Source organism: Pleurodeles waltl, chromosome 2_2 (assembly GCF_031143425.1).
Source record: "Pleurodeles waltl isolate 20211129_DDA chromosome 2_2, aPleWal1.hap1.20221129, whole genome shotgun sequence".
Lineage (NCBI taxonomy): Eukaryota > Metazoa > Chordata > Amphibia > Caudata > Salamandridae > Pleurodeles > Pleurodeles waltl.
The window spans coordinates 199,787,870-199,814,805 of NC_090439.1; the positions used below are offsets into that span (position 1 = coordinate 199,787,870).

Consider the following 26,936-nt stretch of genomic DNA (forward strand, 5'->3'; position numbering starts at 1 on the left):
TCAATATATTATACTAAATGTAATTCCATGTGAAATAACTGCCTGTACCTTCTGGCTTGTTTGACAGCATCAGCAGTGGAAACCTCAAACTGTACATTATCAAGTTAGACTGTCTACACCAACAGCAGCTGAGTTTCAGCACACCATGGTTATCATAATATAAATGTGTGTAGAAGTGTGCAATGCTATTACCTAGCACTATGACAAACATGAGTTTATACGTTTTTGTTTTGAGTGTACATCGTAAGTTTAAATAATTGTGGTATACACAATTAAAGTTGCTGAAAGAAGTTGGAACTGAAATCTAGGGCACCTATGACACTGTTAGATTACGTTTAAAGCTGGGACTGCAATGGGGAGAACAGGTTTGGTGCAGTCACATAGGTACTTGAGTCTATACTGCAGCATCTAAAGATTTTCTTGACCCTCAGTATCCGTCTCCACTGTCGAAGAATGTCATGAGTGCACATTTAGAACAAGAATCCAAAGATCTGCACTAATATGGCAATAACGGGCTTTACTCTTGCACCTTGAGGATGTTGTCAAGGAATACTTTCACTTTCTGCTACCTTTAACTAAAGTGGTCATAAGTCCAAAGAATTTGTTTACATTACAGCTTCCTTCTCCAAGACAAAGTGTCTGGTGAACCACTAAATACTAAAAAAAATATTCCTTGTGGGGATAATGTTGCTCTTATGTCTAGGTTGATTTGGTGACAAAGTTCTGAATGGTGGCTGTGTGCATTACTATTTATCTTAGATAAACATGTGGAATTTGTTAAGAAATCACTGAGGATGACTGAGATCACTACATTTTTATTTGAAGGCTGCAATCCAAACTCATACACTATACTTCCAATGAGGGTCAAACACTGCTGGAGTATATATCTCAAACAGATAAACCCAAGTATTCCTTTTGCGTCAGCATTGCCACCCTAGTGTCTGCCCAGATTTCATGGAAACGCTACACATGCACATGTGAAAAAGAATGAGTGATGAAACTACAACAATCTGTGAGCTTTGTGATTTGAGAATATTGATGGACTTTTCACAACTTAGAACTGCAATCAGAATACTGATGGTGCAATTCCTCAACAACACATCCTTCATCAAACACAGAGGTTAACCAGGGGGATAGAGCACACTGTGTCCAAACCTGACAGCACAATGCACAGCCTACTGACACTAGCGGACTCAAGAAAACAAGTGATTCCTCTATCAGGCTATGAGGGGGGCCTCTCAAATGAAAGCTGACTGGCCTATAAATAACATAATCTGGGAGATCAACCTCAAATTTGAATTCACTGTCCAAGAATGAACTTTAGTCCTAAGTTTTACCGCAAACGTCTCGAGAAAAGTGAAGTTCAAACTGATCAAGTGGAACTTAGTACACAGACAAAATTCCCCAACCCTCCAAGAGACTGCACACCATTTTCCAAGGAGTTCCTCATCGTTATCAGATGTGAAGCTGGGAAGGCAGCCTTGGTTCACATTGTTAAGACCTGCCCTGTAATTTAGAGTTTTTAGGTTAAGGTGGCAGACAAGTCTACAGATGTATCACGTGTAATCCAAGAGTTTGTCTTTTTGGCTGCACCTGAGGATTGAGAAGGCCACCTCTAAATTTACTGACATGGCTATGTTCCTAGCCAAGCAATCAAAGGGAATAGTCTGGCAAGCACTGTATCCACAGAATTTCTCAACGGGATGCATGCAGAAAACAAAATCTACATATCCCTATGTAAGAGAAGAGGATGTAACATAAACCACTTGGACTGAGACCCCCAACTTAGCAGAACTCCTACCTAAATTCGACAAGAAGCCACCATGATGTGCCTGCGCCTTAGAGTACACCCTCCTTTCAGGGAAGGTGATATTCCACGCTGAGTTCCAATGCTATATAGGGCATTCAGTATACTGCACAATTGTATGCATGACCCATGGGAGTGTGCCTGTGTGGTCCACTAATTAACTTTTCTTTCTGACAAAATGCCTGTGTGCTAATTCCTTTTGCGGTTTGCCCGAGGCAGTGGCCTTACTTAGTTTGTAACATGTTTATTAACAATTTGTACCGTCTTGATATCTTAACTTTAAGCTAACAAAGGCAAGGATGATGCAGTCAAATAAACAAGGTAGATGAAAATAGGAGGCAAACAACACTGAGGAGTCCAAGGACCCCCTAAATGCTAAAGAGGACACATTGATTAGGTCTTCATAGACAATCAGAGTCTCTGTTATGATTTGAATTTTGCTGTCTATTAACTTAACTGTCAATATTTCCCTAATTTTTTTTTCTTCATTTTTTAGCCAGTAGCTCTAGTTGTCATGTCAGGTTTGGCTTACTGTATCCAGCACTATCTTCTGCATACTCCACTTAAAGTTTCTGATAGAAGGTTCAATGGAATAAACAACGTCTGTACCCACACCATAAATTCAACTCCCGCCTCCTCTGGCGTGCTGTGCTCTTCATAAAAATAACCAGTTTGGTGCATTTCAGAATCGACCAAAACTGAATTACATTTATTTTTGTAAAGCTTTGTACACATTCGTAAATAATAATATAGTTATTACCAAACATGCTCTACCTATAGGGACTAACCAAGTGAACCATACGGAAAGTCTAGGAACTAGAGGGTTATATCTGTAAACCAATGTAGTTACACAATAACATTGTATAGATTTCAAACATATCAACGGCAAAATATTTAATATGTGGACAAGCTAAAAAGGGGACAGACTGGAAACAGAGAATGGCCATACTAGGCAAGAAGAATATTGCCCACAACAACGGTGCCACAATTTCAAAGTTTTGAAGATGTGATGGCTATGATTGTTGACAAAAAATCTTTAAATGTATACTATTCAAAACGCATGCACAATTTAATCTAAGATGAATTGGTGAACAATATATTTGTTTTTAACAACTATTTAATGTTTATGTATGAAAAATCACTTCTAACCGCCTTCTGGCTATATATCGATTAACTGCGATGACGAAGCAACGTGCTCTATGCACCCTCAAAACACATTTTAACACTGGAAATCCCAATATAGTCAAATTGTGCTGCATTTTAAAATACATATTTGTGATGCAGTGATCACTGAACTCTATCGCAAAAGAAAGTATGTTTCCCTACAATGTTCCTACTAAAACTACAGCAAAAATCAAACAGTTTAAACTAGGCACAATTATAAATGAAATTTCACTTACAGTGTTGATCACAGTCCACCCTGGCAAACAATACTTGGTTCTTATTTGGAAATTCTTCTTTAATTAAATTCGAGGCCTCCTCAAATATAGGATGCAACATCTGACTGAATCTGCACCTTTTAAATTAAAGATCATATGATTAACAAAGAAAAATAAATGATTAAACAAAGGTTAAATGCTCATCATACTTTAGTGAATCGTTAACTGTTCATTTCTAAATTAAATCACAAATAAGATTTGACACATTCTAGAACAGGGAGGTTTTAAAAGTGGCATTAAGAGCAGTAAGAGTTAATCTCTCTCAAAATGTCAGTTGATGGCAAAAAGATAATGCAATTTGTGGAAGCATTAATGGAAACCCAAAATTACACTAGGCGGACTTCTCCACCTTGCCCTAATATTTTAGCTACATGACCAGTTATCAAAGCAAATTAAAGAAACAATTTGCCCTAAAACAAAAAAAGGACATTGACAAAACCAGAAAGTGAGACTTAGGTTTACATGGCACCTGAGAACACTACGACTTATGCCAGATGATACCTGAATTTTGTTTTTATAGAAAAGCCTTACTAATTCTTTTAACCAGAGACAAAGTATGTATTATCAAAATGGGCACAAGACTAGATGATCAGATAGGCTAGGTATGGGTGCTCATTTAGGAGGATTATGAAGACTGAAAAAAATGTCTGTTAATATAATGTGAAGGGCAGGCGTGTAAAGGTAGGGTAGAGATAAAGTATAAGGGCCTGGAGGAAATAAGTTAATCGTTAGTGTAAGAACTTGGGGTATTAGTTGCAAAGGATGTGAAGTCTGTGCAAGTAATGAAACTCAAATTGTTGCCTTACTGGAAACTAAGTACCCCATTGTGGCACTTGTCTCTCTCAGAGTAGTGGAGCACAGTAATCCAAAGGGCACGGCTTATATCATGCAACTGCTTTCACCATCCATGCTTTTTCCACGCCTGTAAAGTGAGTGACTGTGTGTGTGCTTTAGCTATAAAGCAGGGCAGCTGGCTTTGTCTGGGTGCCACAATAATAAAACCATAGTCATGTTAATCTTTTATTAAAACCAATAATCCTATTCAAATGTATTCATCAATATAAGCATTGCAACGTTCACTTATTATCATACTCACTAAAGTGCTGTCACTAAAGCACTTAAATTCAATAAGTAACATGTGTAAGTGTAAGTCTTTCTTTTAAATGCTTCAGGTCACATAACAGCCATAAGACCAACGACAAGGGGCCCTTGAATTCCTGAGCCAAGGAGTGTAGGAAGTTGGCTCTTTATGCACTATTTCAAAGTAAGGAATAGTATGCACAGAGTCCAAGGGTTCCCTTTAGAGGTAAGATAGTGGCAAAAAGAGATAATACTAATGCTCTATTTTGTGGTAGTGTGGTCGAGCAGTAGGCTTATCAAAGGAGTAGTGTTAAGCATTTGTTGTACATACACACAGGCAATAAATGAGGGACACACACTCAGAGACAAATCCAGCCAAAAGGTTTTGTTATAGAAAAATATATTTTCTTAGTTTATTTTAAGAACCACAGGTGCAAATTCTACATGTAATATCTCATTTGAAAGGTATTGCAGGTAAGTACTTTAGGAACTTTGAATAATTACAGTAGCATATATACTTTTCACATAAAACACAAATAGCTGTTTTAAAAGTGGACACAGTGCAATTTTCACAGTTCCTGGGGGAGGTAAGTTATTGTTAGTTTTAGCAGGTAAGTTAATCACTTACAAGTCTCAGGTTTGGGTCCAAGGTAGCCCACCGTTGGGGGTTCAGAGCAACCCCAAAGTTACCACACCAGCAGCTCAGGGCCGGTCAGGTGCAGAGGTCAAAGAGGTGCCCAAAACACATAGGCTTCAATGGAGAGAAGGGGGTGCCCCGGTTCCGGTCTGCCAGCAGGTAAGTACCCGCGTCTTCAGAGCGCCGACCAGGGGGGTTTTGTAGGGCACCGGGGGGGACACAAGTCAGCACAAAAAGTACACCCTCAGCAGTGCGGGGGCGGCCGGGTGCAGTGTGCAAACGCGCGTCGGGTTTTCAATGGTTTTCAATGAGAGACCAAGGGATCTCTTCAGCGGTGCAGGCAGGCAAGGGGTGGGGGGGGGCTCCTCGGGGTAGCCACCACCCGGGCAAAGGAGAGGGCCTCCTGGGGGTCACTCCTGCACTGAAGTTCCGTTCCTTCAGGTGCTGGGGGCTGCGGGTGCAGGGTCTTTTCCAGCCGTCGGGTTTTCAGAGTCAGGCAGTTGCGGTCAGGGGGAGCCTGGGGATTCCCTCTGCAGGCGTCGCTGTGGGGGCTCAGGGGGGACAACTTTGGTTACTCACGGTCTCAGAGTCGCCGGAGGGTCCTCCCTGAGGTGTTGGTTCTCCACCAGTCGAGTCGGGGTCGCCGGGTGCAGTGTTGCAAGTCTCACGCTTCTTGCGGAGAGTTGCAGGGGTCTTTAAATTTGCTCCTTTGAAACAAAGTTGCAGTCTTTTTGGAGCAGGGCCGCTGTCCTCGGGAGTTTGTCTTTCTTGAAGCAGGGCAGTCCTCTGAGGATTCAGAGGTCGCTGGTCCCTTGGAAAGCGTCGCTGGAGCAGGTTTCTTTGGAAGGCAGGAGACAGGCCGGTAGGACTGGGGCCAAAGCAGTTGGTGTCTTCTGTTCTTCCTCTGCAGGGGTTTTTCAGCTCAGCAGTCCTCTTCTTCTTGTAGTTTCAGGAACCTAAATTCTTAGGTTCAGGGGAGCCCTTAAATACTAAATTTAAGGGCGTGTTTAGGTCTGGGGGGTTAGTAGCCAATGGCTACTAGCCCTGAGGGTGGGTACACCCTCTTTGTGCCTCCTCCCAAGGGGAGGGGGTTATATTCCTATCCCTATTGGGGGAATCCTCCTCCTACAAGATGGAGGATTTCTAAAAGTCAGAGTCACCTCAGCTCAGGACACCTTAGGGGCTGTCCTGACTGGCCAGTGACTCCTCCTTGTTTTTCTCATTATCTCTCCTGGACTTGCCGCCAAAAGTGGGGGCTGTGTCCAGGGGGCGGGCATCTCCACTAGCTGGAGTGCCCTGGGGCATTGTAACACGAAGCTTGAGCCTTTGAAGCTCACTGCTAGGTGTTACAGTTCCTGCAGGGGGGAGGTGTGAAGCACCTCCACCCAGAGCAGGCTTTGTTTCTGTCCTCAGAGAGCACAAAGGCTCTCACCGCATGAGGTCAGAAACTCGTCTCTCAGCAGCAGGCTGGCACCGACCAGTCAGTCCTGCACTGAACAATTGGGTAAAATACAGGGGGCATCTCTAAGATGCTCTCTGTGTGCATTTTTTAATAAATCCAACACTGGCATCAGTGTGGGTTTATTATTCTGAGAAGTTTGATACTAAACTTCCCAGTATTCAGTGTAGCCATTATGGAGCTGTGGAGTTCGTTTTTGACAGACTCCCAGACCATATACTCTTATGGCTACCCTGCACTTACAATATCGAAGGTTTTGATTAGACACTGTAGGGGCATAGTGCTCATGCACTGGTGCCCTCACCTATGGTATAGTGCACCCTGCCTTAGGGCTGTAAGGCCTACTAGAGGGGTGACTTATCTATACTGCATAAGCAGTGTGAGGTTGGCATGGCACCCTGAGGGGAGTGCCATGTCAACTTACTCGTTTTGTTCTCATCAGCACACACAAGCTGGCAAGCAGTGTGTCTGTGCTGAGTGAGGGGTCCCCAGGGTGGCATAAGATATGCTGCAGCCCTTAGAGACCTTCCCTGGCATCAGGGCCCTTGGTACCAGTTACAATGGACTTACCTGGATGCCAGGGCTGCCAATTGGGAAAACAAAAGTACAGGTTAGGGAAAGAACACTGGTGCTGGGGCCTGGTTAGCAGGCCTCAGCACACTTTCAATTCAAAACATAGCATCAGCAAAGGCAAAAAGTCAGGGGGTAACCATGCCAAGGAGGCATTTCCTTACAGTTTGGGTCTGTGAACCCTGCTAAAAGTGGAAGACAGGTTGGTAAATGCCAAATGGATGGCACCCTTCTTTAAAAGGACTAATTTTGTCAAGAACAAATACAATTTGAGACATTGTTGAAGAATAACTTCCCCCTCCTCGAATCCCAGATGAACCTGAGAGATAACTTTTTTCAAAGACAGACACACAGCCTTCCCAAAACAATCTTACCTTTCAAGTTGAGTGAGGAATCATGAAGAGAGATGGGATCATAACAGGCCACATCAATGAGATCAAATCTCGAAGAGATCATTTTCTCAATTCTACGAGCCTAAATATATATGAGTTTTTAATACCAGGAAAGACAACCTTAGGGAATTCATGCGGCCTTTAATTACCTAAAGTAACTAAAGTAGAATATTTCCACTGACCACCAAATTTACAAGTTGGATCAATTAAACAGCTCCTAATTTACTCAACTATGTTTATAAACTCAGTGAAGGAGACCTGTTGTTTCCAACTAAAACACAGGTAAAACTAACCAATTACATATTGTCCGATCTGGCCGGTCAACACCCTTTGACGCATTATAAAAAGTAAAATTCAAGCTTCACCAGAGGACAAAGAAACAAGAAAAAAGGACCATGCAGAGCCTTCAGGCTTGTCAAAAATAACTTTGAAAAAGTGGAGGTAACTCAAGAACTTAAAATATTTCAGAGACATTACAAGAAATTAATCTGGGGTATAAAAAAATAGAAGGCAAAGATAGTCAATGAACAGAACTGCACAACAAAATGAGTCAACAAAATAAAAAGTCCTTGCTGAAAATTGGGTGGAAATAATATGAATTCTTCTGGGTCGTTGTACCTACCTCAGGTCCCTTCAGTTACTCTCTTTGTGGTGGATACTCTATTTACCTGGAGATTTCTCACCTTTAGAATATGGCCACAGGTGCCAGGCTTAATCCGGACGTTTTTCACAGCAATACTACGGTGTCCTGCTGGGTGGCGCAGTGCGGCTCAAAATTAGCTTTGTTCTGCCCTGGAAGTGACAGAGCGAGTAGCATAAGCACAAACACTGCATGCCAAATCACTTTCTTGCTTGACTCTTTCTGTGCCCTCGGACGCGAAGCACAAAACAACTCTTGTTACCAGTATGCAGATCCCCAAATCAGATGACAAAGAGATTACCACAGAACACAGAGGTTAAGTGGCAGTGAGGATTTGTTGTTAAATAGAGTACCAACCAGAGAGAGCTTTAGTGAAACTGACTTGTTTGTCTAATGAATGCTTCTAACTGCAGATTCCTCACCTTTAGAATGGATACCAAACCAATACCTCCTAAAGGTAGAAGGTCTGTTGAGAGAGACTCAGACCAAGAAAATCTACAGGACAAACTGGGCAAAATATTATTCCAGCCAGACTTGGCTGTCAAGGAATTAATGCTTCATAAGCATGTGCACCAATGCCCATGATGCATCCTGACAGATGTTAAGGACAGGCACTCCGCATGCAAACGCACGGTTGGCAGCTTTAGCCCTGGTGGGATGAGCACGGATACCTTTTGGAGGCTGCTTTTTGGCTATTGAAGAGTAGATCTTAATACAAGGGACTATCCACGTCAACAATGTCCTCCCCTTTTTCATCCCGAAGAACCTTGCAAGAAGCTCACCATCCACCTTTCCTGGTATAACTGATCTGAAATCTTGTTTGGAATCAGACTGATGGAGCTCTCCTCTTTCTAGGGTTGTAAAAAGGACAAAGAATGCTGGGAGAAAGAAGGATTTCCCAACATGAAAGAAGTCACAACTTTTGGCAAGAAAGTTAACCAAATGCTCAGCACTAATATGGCTTGAAAAAAGGTGATGTAGGGCAGTTGAACTGAAAGTGTCTGGATTTTACTTATGTGACAAGCTGAAGTGATTGCAATGAGGAAAGCAGTCTTTCGAGTCAGCAGACACAAGGCGCAGCTGTGTTTCAGCATTAAGGGAGTACACATGAGAACCGTCAAGACCAAGTTCAGTTCCCACTGTGGCATCACTAACAGCTTGGGAGGCAACATGGGTGTCGGGCTTTTAATAAATTGCGTCATAAAAGATCATTTGAACAAGGACAGTTGGTCCAGCAAACAAAAAAAGACCATAAGGGGGGGGGACAAATAACCTTCAATAGTGCCCAAAGCAAGGCCTTTCGGAGCCAAAGACAAAACAAACAATAAAACTTCCTACTGTTTGTTCAGCAAACGGTTTGCCTTGCAGACTTCTTACCAGGTGACAAATTTATCCCAGCGCTTTATGTAGATGGACTTCGTAGATGGATGAGAGACTGCACAGATGTCATTAACCACCTCAGGTGAAAGATTAGGTGCGGTGGCGTCTGCCTGTCCTGTGTGGAGGGACAGGTGGAAGTGAGGTAATGCCGCTGACGTTGTGCACCGTGGCGGGAGGCGGTCGGGAACCACTGTGCAACTCCTCATTGGTTATAATTGGGCCCTAAGTGGTACAGTGGCCAATGATGTCCTATGCCGGAAGTGACGGTATGCACCGCTGTGAATGTGACCGCCATTTTCTATCTGATTCCTCACTCGTTTCCTGACCTTCCACAGGAGAGGACCTACAATGCATGTGCTGCTGTGGCCTGTGTCTGGAACCTACCATGGCCTGTGTGACCAGGGAAAGGGCCCCAGCCTTCACTTCAGAGGAATTAGAGAAACTGATGGATGGGGTCCTACCCCAGTACGGACTGCTGTATGGGCCTCCAGACCAACAGGTGAGTACACTGTGGGCACGATGCATGTGGAATGGATGTATGGAAGTGTGTGTGAAGGCATCGTGTAAGGGGGGGACGGATGCCCTCCTGGTTGTCCACACGTTGAGTGCTGGGCTATGTGTGTGCCAATAGTGATCTAAACGGGTATGATGGGTCATACGTCCTACAGCCTGGACTATTTGGCTAATGGTGTCCTCCTGTGTGTATTACCTCTGCAGGTCAGTGCCCGGCAAAAGAAGGGTATATGGCGTGCCATCGGCAAGTAGGTGCGGACCCTGGGGGTCTATAGCAGGCGGAACACCCACTGTCGCAAACAGAGGTGGAGATTAAGCTCAGGTACAGAACCCTGCCCTGCTGCTGTGGCTGAAAATCATGCCAAAGTGGAAGCCTGATCCGGTACAGAGGCTCCTACCCAGAAATTCTGGGTAACACACTCTGCTCGTTCAAGTTCAGAGCCGCTATGATGACTTTGGCCCGGTTGTTCCTGAAGGGCATCAGAACTCGAGACAGGAGAGGTAGAAGCAGGAAGGTGTGCACGAGTCCTGTGTTCAGGTCCAGCTTGAATGCATCGCTTGGCAAGTTTTAAAAGGAACTCCAGTGCACAAAAGTTCCTCCCATAGTCGGAAGATGTTCTGTGCCGTCTTGGGTTGTAGCCGATATTCGTAATCTGCCAGGCTTCAGTCGTGATTCACCAGAGCTTGCATGCCCCTGACATTCAACAATCTCACCAGGTGGTTCACAATCAGGGAAGATACCCTGATATTTCAGCCTCTTTACACAGGACTCTGGGCCCCACTTCACCCTGCTTATTGCTGTACCACACAGCAGTAGTGTTTCTGTGAGAACCTGAACCAGCCCCCCCTAGATGGAGAGCAGAAGGCCTTCAGAACCAGACAAAAGGCCCGCAAGTCCAACAGAATGAGAGCCCTCCGATTTCTACCTACCCAGATGACCAACCAAACTCAGCAGTGACGCATCCATCATCACAGTTTGCTCTGGGGGGTGATGGAAGAGAAGTCGGCTACTAATTACTACAGCTGAGCAACCACCACTGCAGATCTTGTGCAGTCTCTGAAACCTGGATGGCATTCGACAACTTCCTTGGTGCTGGGCCCACTAATTCTTCAGATTCCACTGCAGAACCGCAGAACCTACAGCATGACGCAAATGGCTAATAAGCCGAAAAGGCCACAGAAATGCACCCACTGTGATCCAGGATAGAAGGTGAAATATCAGACGCATAGCCCAAATGTCCTGGACTCATTACCACAAAGCGAAGGCCCTGAACTTAACTATGTCCAAGAAAGCTCCTATAAAATGAAGCTTCTGCAAAGGAGGTAGGGGTGACTTCAGTTTAATGATAAAAAACACTAATGGTGTCAGAATGTTTGCCTTCATCCAGAAGTGGTGCCCGGCTGACTAAAGAGATCATGCCTTTAACAGCCAATCATTGAGTTAGGGGAAAAACTGGTATCCAAACCTCTGAAGAAGGGCAACAACCACCACCATAACTTTCCTGAACACCCAAAGGGCACTGCTTTGACCAAAGGAAAGCATGGCAAACTGAAAATGCTCTTGGCTTCCCTTGATCATCAGTTAACATCTGTGGGACTGCATGATGGGTATATGAAATCATACATCATGCAGGTCCAAAGCCACCATTAGTTTCCCAGATCCAAGGTAGACAAGACCTAGACCAATGTGAGCATTTTCAATATGTCCTTCCATACGAAAGGCATTCCAAGGAGGAAAATCTAAGACAGGCTGATGCCCCTCCATCCTTCTCCGGCATAAGTAACAGCAAGTGTAACAACCTTTCCCTGGTTCAGAGTCCAGAATCCTCTTGATGCCTCCTTTGAAGAATACAGCTCACATATATTGCATTAGAATGGATAGGCACACCTCTGGGAGCATAGCCAGGCAGCATGATTTGGAGGACCCATCTATTGGATGGTGATGGCTTGCCACCCTGAAAAGAAGTGCTGGACCCTATCACCTACTGGGTGATTGTGCACCACTAATGGCAAGCTAAAGGGGCTTGAAGGCTGTTGCTGCAGGGGAAGAAGACTGAGAGGACTGATGCAAGTGGTGACCTACACTTTGCATGCCAGATCCACATCCCCGGTCACGAAAGGCATGGGGTAACTGCTCTGGAGGCTAGGAAGACTGAAGCTCACCCCCCTAGAGTAGACTCTGAATTTCCTGAAGTGATAAATAAACAGTTTGGCTAAAAAAGGGGGCCATCGCTTTACAATCTTTAAAGCACTACAAGCCAGAACCGGCTTTTTTGCTGCATAGGTGAAAGTCATGGATAGACATTCATAAGGAAATAGGTGCGAACCGCTCACCTGGACATTGCTTCGTATCAAGGCCAATGCAAATCACGTATTTGGCCGTATTGGTTGGTTTGAGCCAAAGATGCTCCAAGTTCTTCCACGGTTGCTAGCAAGATCTTGGTGGCCATGTCCCAGAGGGCATGTGTATATTGACCTAATAGAAAAAACAGAATTGACCGACCTCATTAAGAGCATAGCTTATGAAAACATATGTTTCCAAATGCCTGAATCATTTTTGACTCCCTGTCCCATGGGGTCATAGGGAAAGAATTGGGGGTTCAACTTGCTGGTCGAATCCTTTACAACCATACTCTCTGGAGTAGGATGCTGTGCAAATAAATGATGGTCACTAGGAGCCTGACTATGGGTTAGGCTAACTGCCTTTCAACCAGAAGGCAAGAACAGGGTTAGTCCAATTGTCCTTTAAGGTGTCAGTGAGGGCTTCATTGAACCGAAGCATGGGTTCAGATGAGGCAGGCCAAGGTTGCAAATCTCATGTGAGGACATTTATATTGACTTCAACAGGAGGCAGTTGTAGGTCCATAATCTCAGCCACTCATCGAATTACCACAGCATAAGAGGCACTCTCCTCATTTGGCGTATGAAGAAAGCTGGAGTCTAAATTTAAAAAGCTTCCCCCAGAAAATCAGTTCAGAGGTTGTAAACTAGGATGTGTATAGCTACCAGTCTTAACCACCCAGAGTGAGTGAGTCATCAAGAAGGACTCTGTATTTCCTCTTCACATTGCAGCAACTTTAACTATGAACTCGCTTTTCACTGATCACTGCAAGCTAATTTTGCTTGACACACCTACTGCCCTACTCCAGCTGGGTAAAACAAAAAACAAAACAAAAAAAACACGGATTGTAAATTCAACTGGCAAATGATAAACCATCACCCCTGCAAACTAAATGGTCAAAGAACTTCATGCCATGAACAGACTAACCCTATTCAATGAAACTTAGCTGGCCGTCTGCATCAACAGCTGCAAAAACACAGTAATTAAATCACTAACCCAATTTTAACTTTTTTCTTTGCAGCAAGGGTTTTGGACATCAGCGAAACTAAGTACTTTATTGTCTGACGTCGTCAGAGGCACACTGGAGTTGTAAGGAATACAAACTGCTTTATGAGTTTTTTTTTTTTTTTTTTTTTAGCTGTAAACTAATTCTGGAATAATGTCTGCTTGTATCTCAAAGACAAAACACATATCAATATCGACTTGGTCACATTAGCAATTGGCAAACATGCGGCTATTCCAAAACTCATTTTAAAATCCAGAGTTTTTACTTCTAGACCTCATGCTGCCTATCGCTGATAAACTCATTCACCTGAAATGGAAATCCCCAAAGTGCTTAGCTAGCCATAGGTGATGACAATGGCTCACTTACCTAAGAGGCACTGACCATCCCAAGCATTCCATAAAAGAGAAAGCATGTCACCCACTGCTCAACTAGGATACATTTGAACCCCACTCGCAGTCGCTAAACTCCCATTTTGTAGGACGCAACTGTCTGGTTTCCTAAAGACATCTTGGGGACTTTCAGAAAGTTGACCTAGGAATGCATTCCACTCATTGATTACCACTGGCTTTGTGGTTTGTAACTAATACTTTTTGCTTTGCATTTGCTGGGTTTATTTGGTTTAGGCTTTCCAGAGGTCAGTTCACCCCTCCTGTTCTCTAAACCGTTTTTTTTTTCTGTATCTGTTCAAGAACTCACTTTCTGTTAAGAGGCCTTTAAAACTTGTTCTCATCTTGCCATATTTGGTGTGCACTGAAAGAGCGAGATCAAATGTCTTCCAAGGGAGCTTGTTTATCTTTCTTTCTCGGACTTCAAAGTGAGAGAATTTATGCAACAATCTTGCTGGATACTGGGAGTAGGAAGGAGTTTCTTTTTTCTAGCACAGGACAACATATAAATGAATTGTGTGAGTATTTCAGAATATATCAGAATTATAAACCTACAAATAAAGCGCTTTTTTGTTATTTCTGAAGTGTGTTGCAAACAAATACTTTACTATCAAACAAATCTAACTAGGTGATGCAATTTTCACACATTTTCGTCTGTGCACTGTATAGATTTATTAGTAAAACTGTACATCTGTGAAAATGTAATGGTCATTTCAAATTGAAAATGTGTTGTCTATAATGGCAGTATGCTACCACACCATGAATACTCCACTCTACTGTGTACCACTCCCGGCCACTGCACTCTGCACCTCTCCGCTCTTCCACTGCACTCTACACCTCTCTAATCTAACCTGTACCACTCTGCGTCAATGCACTCTTTGCCACTCCACTCTACATCATTGCATTCTTCATCACTGCACTCTACACCACTCCAATCTAGGCCACACCAATCTACTTTGCACAACTCCACTCTATACCACTATACTCTATGCCACTCTGCAACACTGCAATCTACACTACTGCAGTCTATGCCAATACACTATACACCAATGCACGCTACTCCATAACACTCAACTCTATGCCCCTGCACTCTACGCCAATCCACTGTAAGCCACTGCACTCTCCACCACTTTACGCCATTACACTCTACCCTGCACCATTACATACCACTTCACTCTACTCTGAAACAATCTACTCTATGCCACTGCACTCTGCACCACTGTAGTCTTAACCACTGCACTCTATGTCAATGCACTCTACTCTGCATCACTTTACTCTATGCCACTCTAAACCACTGCACTATTATGCAACACTGCACTCTCCACCACTAAACTCTCCACCACTTTACTCTGCATTACTCCGCTCTCCGCCACTGAATTCTATGGCACTATAGTCTACTCTGCACCACTCTACGCCACTGCACTCTATGCCACTCAACTCTACTCTTTACCCTACACCATCACACTCTGTCTCACTCTACTCTGCGCCACTATGCCACTCAAGTCTACTTTGCACTCTACACCATTGCACTCTAGGCCACTCTATTCTACTCTGTGCCACTCAACTCTAAACTGCGCCACTCTATGACACTCGACTCTGCAACACTCAAATCTATTCCCTTTGCACTCAACACCAATGCACTCAATGCCAATGCACTTTACACCTGTCCACTCGTCGCTATGTTACTCTAGAGCAGTGGTTCTCAACCTGTGGTCTGGGGACCGATGGGGGTCCATGAAGCCTCCTCAGGGGGTCCGCGACTGCTCAGAAAATGAATTAATATTAACAGATTAGGTCCCCAGCTTTCAGTTATGACTTAGTAGGGGGTCCCACCTTCCAAGAAAAATTTGTTGGGGGTCCCCGGGCTCCAGTAATGATAATGTGGTGGTCCACAGAAGTCAAAAGGTTGGGAACCACTGCTCTAGAGTATGCCATTCTATACAACTTCAGATTATGCCACTCCCAATACACAAAACTCTGTCACTTCCCCCTAAAATACTCTTCACCATTCCACTCTACGACACTCCAACCCACTCTCCTCTATGGCACTACCTTTTAGCTATGCTTAACAGCAGCCACGCTGGTGTACAGCATTGCTAAAACACTTTGACAAAGCCAATAGCTCTTGCATAGGCGAGACCTGTTGGCTTTGCCAATGCTTGTTCCGAATGTGATCATGCATCAACACCATTCTTCTTATAAGGTTTACTATGCATAGCTCTTTCTCTCTCTACATTCCACTCTACCTCTACACCGATCTGTATTTATATCTTCAAGTTTATTCTCAGTTTGATTAGTACCAACCCGATCTGTATGTCTCGTCTGTAAATTTGAATATAATATCTAATATTAGAGCACAAGATTAGATTATGGCAGAATGAATTTCAACCCATATTTACTTTTGTTGCAATGTGTTTGTGAGGTGAGGGGACTTATCAATAAGCATTCAGTTTTATGTTGTTTGCTTGTATTTTGTTGGATGTTTAACTTTGGTAAATGTCCTTAAACTTTGTTTAACAATACAAGGATTACACTCATATGCCCACCCGCTCCCTAAAAGAACAGCAGAGGTCCTGTCAATCAATGTTGTCCACTCGACTCACAGATGTATAGGTGACCATGCACCATCTAGGCAGGTAAGTCATCTTACCCTCCGGTACACAACCTCCATTCATGACTAGCTACATTTCTATGCACCACTCATGACACGACACCTAGAAGAGGGAGTGCTTTCAAATTATATCAGTGATTATAAAAAACTCCAACCATCACACCACTGTGAACCAGAGGAATTCACCTATTTGTCAAACTGAAAAAAATTAACAGGATGCAAACTGAAGAACTTAAAGCCACAATCACTGAATCTAAAACAAAGACTGAATAAATCTATAGTGGTTTGGAAAATGCCATTGGGAGTGTTATGTCATGTTTCAAGACATGCTGGATCCTTGTCTGCTTGACATGTAGATAGCAGCTAACAAGATTAGGGGCCTCCCCCAACACAATGAAGGCCGTAATGACAGTGATCCTGAAAGCAAAATAAAGTGAAGGCCTTCTAGAAGGCATAAAGCCCTCAATTCATGCTGAATCACAATGTAATTACAATTAACGTCCCTGATTATGAGATTTATTACCTGGCATCACAATTGCAGTGGTTATCAACCTGGTAATCAAATCAGAAAATCAGCTATTTAACACCATTCCTAGTAAAAGAAACACTGCTAGAGGCCTTTCTTGGTACGAGAGCTGGGCCCCAACAATACATACTGTCTTAATTCTTAATTTGATAGTAAGTGAATGATAAAATCAAATAAAAGATTGCATTGATTCCACACATTTAAAAATCTTGTACAATGTTGTCATAAGAAGTGGCAGTTCAGAAAAGTTTACAGTTTCAAGGACAGCAGCACCCTCTAAACTGAAACCACCTCTACCCAAATGTCCAAGCCCCCACGTTTTTCCATAAAGCTGCAGGACACATATTACTAGCTAAGGTGCTTAAAGAAGTAGGTATAGAAATTGCTTTCTCCATTTAAGCCCACAGTTAAGCTACTAAATAGGCACGTACCCAATATTCTAGACTGATTTAATGTCTCAAAGGCTTTCTTTAAAAATGTTTTATTTGCCTACTTTTTTCCATACATTAGGTTAGAAACTTATCCATGGCAGCTTTTGCAAGTAGCAGATATGACCAAGAACAGATACCCACTGCTCAAGGCTTAAAGATAAGAGGGGATTTCCAGCCTCTAAAGAGTAGGGGGCGGCCCCAACCTTTGTTCGAGCCTGTCTTTGAGCATGAGGGAGAAGCAGCTGCTTTTTAGTCTGTAGATGGTGGGTGGGGCCCATTCAATTCAAGGGGAACCTATCTTTCGAGCCACTGGTCAGCCGCAGGATTGTTTGTGTGGTCCCGAGCCACCTTAACAGATGTTGCGCACACTGAGAAAGTAGGAACTGCCTTTTGAGCTTCTTAAGAATGAGTTAGTTTTTAGGCAGTCCAGGGGCCTCTGGTCCTGTAAATCCCCCATCAGCATGATATGCCACTAGTCACTTCCAGAGATGCATGCACTATGGCTCATGTTACGTACATATTCTGGCAATGAATATTGTGTTGCAAGCTAGGTTTGTTACAAATGATACACAAATAATAAACTAGTTATTCTGGTAAAGTAAATTACACTTTCACTTTGAGTCTTGTTGGTGAGAGGCTGATAGGGGTACAACTGAAGTGTTCAAACTATGTACTGTCGAAATGTCAGTAGCAATCAGTATATTGGGGGGGGTTATTGAAGATTTCCTTGCATTCTAGATGCCCGGCCCACTTTATTTTCTTGAGTCAGCTAGTTGGCTAAACTGGGAGAAGAATGCCTGAGTTATCTTTCAACACCACAGTTAACTATTATGATTTTGTTTTAATCTTATCTGTATTTCAGCTTTTCGTGTGACTGGGCAATATTCTTGACCCATGCTTTGGGTGTTTTTACTTTCTTTGTGTATCCTACCCCTTTTTGTAGTTTTGTTTGTTTTCTATCTTTTGTGATGAATTTGTTTGTATGACTGTCAAGGTCCACTTGGAATGCCTTCTGTAGTCTGGAAACCTCTTTGTCAAGGGCTGCACAACTTATTGTGTTTCTTTGCCTTTTTTTTTTTTTTTGCTTTAGATTATGTTTGGTTTACAATGGTCAGATCTACATCTTTGTCACAAGAACGTTGGCAAGAAGTAGGTCTGGTCAATGTGCCCAGATGAACAAGTCACTTACTTTTGGTAACAAATTGTCTGGTAGAGACATATTCTAGTTTCCGATTCCTTACCTTAGAGTTTTCCCAGGCATCAGACTGGATCCAGAGATTTTCCTTTGAGCAGTACCCTTGCGAGCAGTAAGGAGGCGTTGGTTGTCTCCGCATGCATCATTGGTGTGATGACAGCTTCTTAGCCAAATCATAGCACATCTTGATGTAGAGAACAAACCGTTGAGATATGGTCCGCTTCTGCACCACCCACTCTTTCTTCGCACCCACATAACCTGCAAAGAGGTGATCGCCCACCCGGAAATCTTTGGTACAATGGAGGTAGAACACCAATGCTCTTTTTGGATCCAGACGATGGAGTCTCTCCTCTTCCTGGGAAGGATTTAGGGGTGCATAAAAAGTAGATACGGTAATAGATTGGATAACATGAGAGGGTGTGACCACTTTGGGAAGAAAAGAGGCCCTAGTACGAAGAACCACTATCAGGATGGACAGAGAGAAAGGGTGGCTTCAAAGAGGGTGCCTGTAGCTCACTCACACTGCGGGCAGAGGTGAAGGCAATAAGAAAAGCGGTCTTCAAAATGAGAAGCCGCAGAGGACAGTTATGGAGGGACTCAAAGGGAGCACACATAAGGTAAACGAGAACCAAGTTCAGGTCCCACTGGGGCATAATGAATGGGATAGGTGTAAACATGTGGCTAAGTCCCTTAAGACACCTCCCAATAATGGTAGATTGAACAAGGAGGGTTGATCTGGCAGTCCGAGGCAGGTAGAGATCGGAGACAGGTAGCCTTTAAGAGAACTTCAGACAGAGTTTCAAAAAGGGGATCAACAGACTTGGTACACCATGCCCCAAATTTGTTCCAACAGCAGGTGTATACCGTTTTGGCGGAAGGACGCCTGGCTGGCAAGATAACATTGCAGACTTCGGGCGAAAGGTTGAAAGCTGTCAACTGCTGCTGCTCAATCTCCAGGCAAGTAGGCAAAGCCTGGACAGGTTCCAGTGGAGAACCATACCCTGCTGCTGCGACAGTAGAGCCTCCCAAAGGGGAAGTTTGATCAGAGGATTGATGGTCATGCTCAGAAGATCAGGATACCATACTCTTCATGCCGAGTCCTGAGCCACAAGAATTACTTGGGCCCTATGGTTCTTGATTTTCTTCATAACTCTGGGCAAAAGTGGTATTGGCAGGAAGACGTAAAGGAGGCCTGAGTTCCACTCAAGATGAAAAGCGCCACCAAGCCAGTGGCACCTTGGAAACTTCAGCACGCAAAACAGCGGACATTGCGCGTTCTCTGTGGAGGCGAACAGATCTAACCAGGGCTCTCCCCGCTGCTGAAAGAGACCTTGCCCCACCTCCAGATGGAGATGCCATTCGTGATCGACTATGCATCGACGGCTGAGTTAATCTGCTCTAGCTTTCAGAGAGCCCGCCAGATGTTGAACCACCAAGGATATGCCCTGACATTCCAGCCATGTCCAGAGGTGCAGAGCCTCTTGACAAAGGGTCCACAACCCCACTCAGCCCGCTTGTTGCAGTACCACATGGCAGTGGTGTTGTCCGTGAACACCTGCACCACTTTCCTTTTGAGAAAGGGAATAAATGCTTTCAATGCAAACTTGCTGCTCAAGGAAATGTACCTAAATGTGCTCAAACTCAAATGCTTGGTCAAGAGAAAGAAGGGAAATCAAATCAAATAAGCTTTATTTGACTGATGCTGTCATAAAAGCATACGTACATAAAACAAAAGCAATACATTTACCACAAACCAAACATTAAAAAAGCATTTAAGACTCAGGTAGAATACATGGTGACAGGACCATATGAAACTGTAAAATACATGGTTTTTTAGTTAAAAGCTATTCTAAAAATATTTATTAATGAAAACAAAAATCCAGACGGCACTCCAAACAACTGTCTTCTTTAAATCATGCTCTTCAGCAAATTGGCCAACAAAAAATAAATAACTTTCTTTTAACGGCTGAACGCATTTCAACCAAACGGTCTTCCTCAAAACCCTAATTATTACAAATGGCCCCATTCTTAACCTAGTATGATATACCCCTCAATTTACTAGACATTGAAGAAATACTACCAAACTCCTCCTCACATGGGATGTTAGTCTTTCCACCATTTCTCACCATGTTTAATCATTCAATTCAAAATTTAAATTCATGAAAAAGAAAACAGTTCAATACAATTCTAAGCCATTTAACAAAAATTACCCAAACGCCAACTGAGAAAATTATTTTTGTATCAGAAACTATTTTACTAATCTCTCCTAAATTACACAGCCTATTTCAAAATTATTGTTCATTTTACAACATCCCACCTATATCTGTCCTTACATTTCTCTACCTTATTCTAATTATTCCATCAAAATTCATAATTGAGTATTTTGTTTCATTGTGTCTTTGTTGTCTTAATAACATTCTGATATTATACAACGTACAATATTTAAAAATATATATTCTGTTCAAAATAAAATCATAAAAAATACAAAAATAGAACAGTAATCAAAAATAGTTCAAATTAAACCAATGGGTCTCATACGGCTAAATAGATTTTTCTTCTCAGTCACTAATAAAAAATTATTAAGTTCCTTTGTGTCTAATAGCCCATAAACATTTAGACATCATGTTACAAATGTATATTAGTTGGGAAAGACTGTAGGAACACAAGCTGGTCGACATTGTATCAAGTCCATGGATCTCAATGGCAGCAGAAATATCTTTCTTGGCGAATTATACAATGAACAAAATAGAACTGTATGGAAAGTACTTTGCTTGGTAGCCATGTCACACGGGCATTTGACCACAGGACTCCACCAATCATTAATGGTTGAAAAACTCAAGTGATGGAAAACATCTAGCCTAAACCTGGTTAAAACGTACCTATACTGTTCACTGCTCACCTCCTTTAGGTATAGTTGCATGCCAGGTGAGGTTAATATCAACTGATTTTTAAGAACACTTGGCTTAAGCAGTTCAGCAGATAGCCTTAGTTCTTCTAAATGTGGCAAGCAATCTTTTTTCAGTTTTTTTCCTATGACAGCTAATAGTGTTTTTGATTTATAGTAATAATCTGGATGTTTTAGATCACTCAGTTTTTTTTACGTATCCCAACCATTGTACTCTTCCTACATGAGTGGACCTAAGACAGTCCCCTATAATCTCTTGGATCAGCTTGGTGTACTCAGAAGCCCATATCCTGTGCCACAGCAAAATCGGTTGAGTTTTAACTAGATTTGTAATGAGTTGTACCCCTAATTCCAAGTAGCATACATGTGATGGGCTACTCTATGGGAGAGAAAGAAGCTACTTCAAGAAGACATGCTCTGTCAGCTGCAGGAAGTCATGATTTAAATGCTCCCAAAGGCCTATTCCATACATGGCTGTTGACATACATTTGGCCTTATGCACTGTTAGTATCTCCCTGGGGGGTTTCTTACCAACCTTGCAAGCAAAGTTGCGCAAGGCTGCAAAAGTTTTCTGAAAGTGTAGCCCTCTGGTAGTAATTGCTATCCGCCATGTCCCCTTTACGTCGAACATGATCCCCAAATAGGAAACAGACGTTACGTAATCAATTCTAGTATCTTTTATCCTGAGGCTGGGGCTTTTCGGTAACACTTTCCTGCACCATATTGCAAATGTCTTGCTTTTATTAACTAATAGCCCCATTTCCTCCCTATAGGACACAAAGCATGTTAGTAACTATTGCAGTGCAAGAGGGGTTTGCGCCATAAGAACAGCATCATCAGCATATAAAAGGGCGGGAACGGGCTGGGACCCTATTTGGGGGAGGTTGTTACACTTAGCAGACAATACATTACCAAGACTATTAATGTATAAGGAAATAAGGAATGGTGCAAAAACACAACCCTGCCTTACACCCCTCTCAAAACTAAAAATCTGGGTACATCCGCCCATTAGACCATATCGCACTCTGGCGCTGCACCCATGATATGTTTCCCTGAGAAATAGTATGATCGGTAGGTCCACCCCCATGTTCGCCCACAATTTACTATGGATTACGCAGTCAAAGGCAGCAGTTAAATCAACAAAGACCAAGTACAATCTCCCTTGTTTGATAGTGGTGTATTTCTCAATAAGCATGCTTAAATTCTGAGTCTGTTCCCCGGTTCCTACTCCCTCCCCGAACCCATACTGTAAGTCCGATAAGACATTCTTCTCCTGGGCCCATTCTTGCAGTCTGTTCAAGATAACGCGACCTGCCACTCCCAGCATCAAATCTAGGAGAGAGATGAGATTATAACAAGTGGGACTGTGTCTATCTCCCTTTTTAAAAATTGGGACAATAATTGATTCCCTCCAAGACTTCAGTAGGCCAACTTGACAACATGCATTCAGGACTTGTGTAAGCAGTGGCCCCCAAACGGCCGAGTTAACTTTAAACAGATTTACAGGGATGAATGGCAACAATTATCTCATCCAAGGTAAATGCAAGCTTGATGGGAAAAATAACGGGGGGAGGGCAAAGGGTCGCTGTCAGTCGCATCATCTACTATCAGCCTTAACCTATTAGTAGGATTGGAATAAATAGTAGAAAAATAAGTAATCCAGTCAAAGGCCAGGAGATCATTAACTAGACTACTGTCATTAAAAAGAATCGAAATATAATCAAATTCCGACCCTAACTGATTATATCTGTGTGCCTCAAGTATATCAGACCGGATAACAGAGAGACAGTTCCTCTGGGAGCGTATCCAATGAATGACTTTGTTGGTTAGAGAGTCACTCGACTCTCTATTGCCCTGAGGGAGCTTTGGCACCCTAGTCAAATATATGGTGGCATCTTCCCTCCTCCTTCTTAACCTTCCCTCAATGTCACAGGTCTGCAAGAGTGACAAATGATCAGGGTGAGTGGCAGGACGGGAACTAACACAACAACTTGCTGCAGAGGGCAATCCTCCTAGGTTTAACTGAGAGGTTATTGGGCGAGGAGTACCTTTGTCCCCCCGTCCAGAGATGGATCCACACTTGTTTACACCTAGTTTTGAAACTCGCTCATGGGTGGAAGACATGGTCTGACAAGCAGACCTACCATGCGTTGGGGAGCTACCATTTCTTCCCCTAGCAATGTTATGTGTAGAAGAAGATGTCAATTTATCACCTACGGTAGGAGGACTAGGTTTTTTAGTTTCCATCAATAAACCAGAGGAAGGAGCAGACCCATGTGGCACAATGCAATTACAACAAGACTTTTGATCATAAAGTCCAGCAATTTTGTTCATCAAAGATACCAACAAACACTTAACGTCATCTATTTTCTGAGAAATGATAGTCAATTGAGAAGCTTCGTTGTTGCCCATCTTTCCATCCAGAGAGTCTTTGTCAGTTCCTTCTACAAGTAAGGTTTGTGAATGTCCAGGACTTACAGAATCAGAGGACAAAACCGAAAACCTATTTGAGCAAGGAATGACAATAGGAGGTGGGGACGTGCACCTCAAATAAGGTGCACCTTCTACAGATAAACATCCATTAGTTTCCACCAAGGATGGTGAAATCTCTAAGAGTGAAGGAATTACACCCTGGGAGTGGGGAGGGGGATGTAAATCAGCCTTAACCTCTATTCTATGCATCTGAGATTTTTTCTTAAAGAGGTCAGGAATCTTTTTGGGAGGAAGGGTATCCGGTATGGAAAGACCCACAACAGAAGGACTCCTCAGTATAGCCTCAACCTCTTCAAACAATGAGTCGATTGTTTTAAATTGCTGTAGATTTGTAGTAGGACATCCCTCCACTTTCCCAACAGAACGTTTCTTGGGTTTTTTAACCCGAGACTGGGGTACTGATACATCATCGGCCTTCCTCTTCCCCATATCGTCTATCCAATGGCCCAGCTGAAAAAATTTCAAACACGTCTGAAAGAAAAAGATGGCCCAGCCTGGTTCCTTGTATCAAGTACAGGTGGTATCAGGAAGAAAAGAAGCCCCTAGAAGCGAGAGGAAGTAGTAGCTTGCTCCACTGGCCCCTTTGGTGCTAAGTGGAACTCGAGTTCTCGAGGTCAAGTAATACCAGACGAACTATGCAAAGGATATTCCTTTGATACACGGACAGGTACATTATGTATAGGTAGGGAATCGAAACTTAGACTTAGTAGTCGGCCGCCTGGGGCCCCGCTATGTAGAGGATGTTGTACATCTGGAACTATTGTAGCCGGGGTTATTTCCTCTTCAGATAATTCTGCAACATCTAAATCTGAGAACCCTTACCCCTTACTTTTTGAATCAGACTGACTGATTACCCCCTGTATAGTACTTCCTAAAATAGCAAATGACGAGTGTCACCTTATAGGGACTCCATTTCCCGCCTCTTTAATGAGATCCAAATTAACAACTACGCCTCCTAAAATCAATATTATATCTTGGAATGTAGCAGGAATCAAGTCAAAGTTGGATGACACGGAATGGGTAAGCCTTGTTAATAAACAAGATATCTGTATTTTTCAAGAAACCTGGACCGCAGAACAGTTACCCATACAAGGCTTTACAACCTATTTTTCTGCTGCCCAACCTGCCTCCGGTGGCTTTGGAAGACAGATAGGAGGGTTAATGATTTTATTGAACAACAAGCTAGAATGTGACCACTTTATGATAAAGTTTAATTCCTATGATCTGCTGGGTGTGCAACTCACATTCCGACCTGGATTCAGGCTGATAGTTCTGAATACATATGCAAGATCCGTTCCCCGTGGGTCAGAATCAATTGTTCTCACCCAGTTGATGAACTACATAGAGCTTCTGGACCCTTCTGATCTCCTGATCATAGCAGGCAATTTTAATTGTTCCTTTGTGTTGGACAACACCATCAGCAATCTGACTACTGAAGAGGACGAACATTGGGGTATTCCCCAATCTAAGGAAATGGCGTTTTCTCCCGTTTCCTGTGTTGCATCTCAGTTGTCTTCCCTTTGCCTGAAATATGGCCTGAGAGAATGTAACGGCCGCACTAAATCTGATTCAGAGCGAGCCATCACTTTCAAGCGAGGGCTTTCCTTTAGTACTATTGATTATATCCTGGTGGACATTAGGCTATGGTCAAGTTCATTGGACATGGAAATTTTACCTCGCTTGGATAGCGATCATAATCCTCTGTGCCTTGTACTGACCAACCACGCATTTTTAAGAGTCCAGCACACAACGATCACTAATGTCCCACTCCCTTACCTGAACCATAGACGTTCTCGGGTCTGTTGGCCAAAGGTTGAATCCAATCCGTACTTGATTGGGGAAATATATTCATCATTTTTAAAACTCTTCGTAGATTATGAGGAACAAGAAGCCTCTGACATTCCCATTATGGCTATCCACATTAAATTGGTGGATTCCCTACAGGGTATCTTCTATAGGGAAACCCCTTCCAAACCGAGACCTGCTGATACCCCCCGCAGGGATTGGTATAATCAGGATTGTGTGCGAGCAAGATCTAATTTAAACGAGGCTGTAAAAAACTCTACCCAAGTGGCTATTAAAGAGGCCCGACGTAGGTATGCTAACGCCCTGAAACAAGCAAAAAAAGACTGGGATAATGAGATATGGCAGAAGCTGCTTGCAGCAGTCAAATACAAAGATGATAGTTCCTTTTGGCGGCTGTTGACCTCTAGTTCGAAAAGAGGCAATGATGACATAGGTATGTATATACAGCCCGAAAGATGGGTGTCCTATTTTTCTAGAATATACGCTCTGCCTGCACCGCAAGCTCCGGAGGATCCTGGATACGATGAGTGTTGGGCTGTTAACATGACTTCAACTGAGAGCATTGTTTTTACCTTAGTCGAAACAACAGCTGCAATCAATTCTTTGATGCCAGCTAAAGCCCCTGGTCCAGATAAGATCCCAGGGGACCTGTTTAAATCAGAACCAAAGATATGGGCATGGTACATCAATTTATTGTCTAATGCCATAGCAGCTGGTAGCCCTATTCCAGATTCTTGGCGTGGTGCAGAAATAATTCCGATTTATAAAAAGGGTGATGTAGGTTCACCTGTAAACTACCGACCAATCAGCCTTATTGATATCCTTCAGAAGACGTTTGCTAAGCAAGTCTTAGATAGGCTTACCGATTGGATTCAAGACAACCAAATTTTATCCCCCTTACAGGCCGGTTTTCGGCCTAAAACTAATACCATGGACCAAGTCTTCAGACTGTCATTACTATTTTGGAAGTATGTTACCCTATCTAAGCAAAAACTTTGTTGCCTTTGTAGATCTGAGATCTGCATTCGATCTTGTCCCAAGAGAGAAACTTTGGGGAGTATTAAACAAAATCGGTACCCCAGGAAACTTAGTGTATTTAATTAAAAGATTACATGAAAAAACATTTGCACAAGTCAGATGGGGTAATCAGGGGGAACTCACCGACAAAATAGAGATTAGGAGAGGAGTGCGTCAGGGCTGTGTTCTTGCCCCAACGCTATTTACATTGTTTATCAATGAGGTGGTGCAAGTTGTTACCAACTGCCAAAATGATGCTCCATCCTTGAATAACTACAAAATTCTAATTTTGCTGATGATTC

General features: G+C 43.0%; 1 protein-coding gene across 2 annotated transcripts in view; it reads right to left on the minus strand.

Moving 5' to 3' along the window:
* The window catches only part of ERP44 (endoplasmic reticulum protein 44), a 1,253,443-nt gene that overhangs the window by 957,615 nt on the left and 268,892 nt on the right, over positions 1-26,936 (minus strand). For both annotated transcript variants that reach the window (XM_069219628.1, XM_069219627.1), the window contains exon 4: positions 3,208-3,323. In XM_069219628.1, coding sequence (XP_069075729.1) covers positions 3,208-3,323 — 116 coding nt within the window. The remainder of the gene's footprint in view (positions 1-3,207; positions 3,324-26,936) is intronic.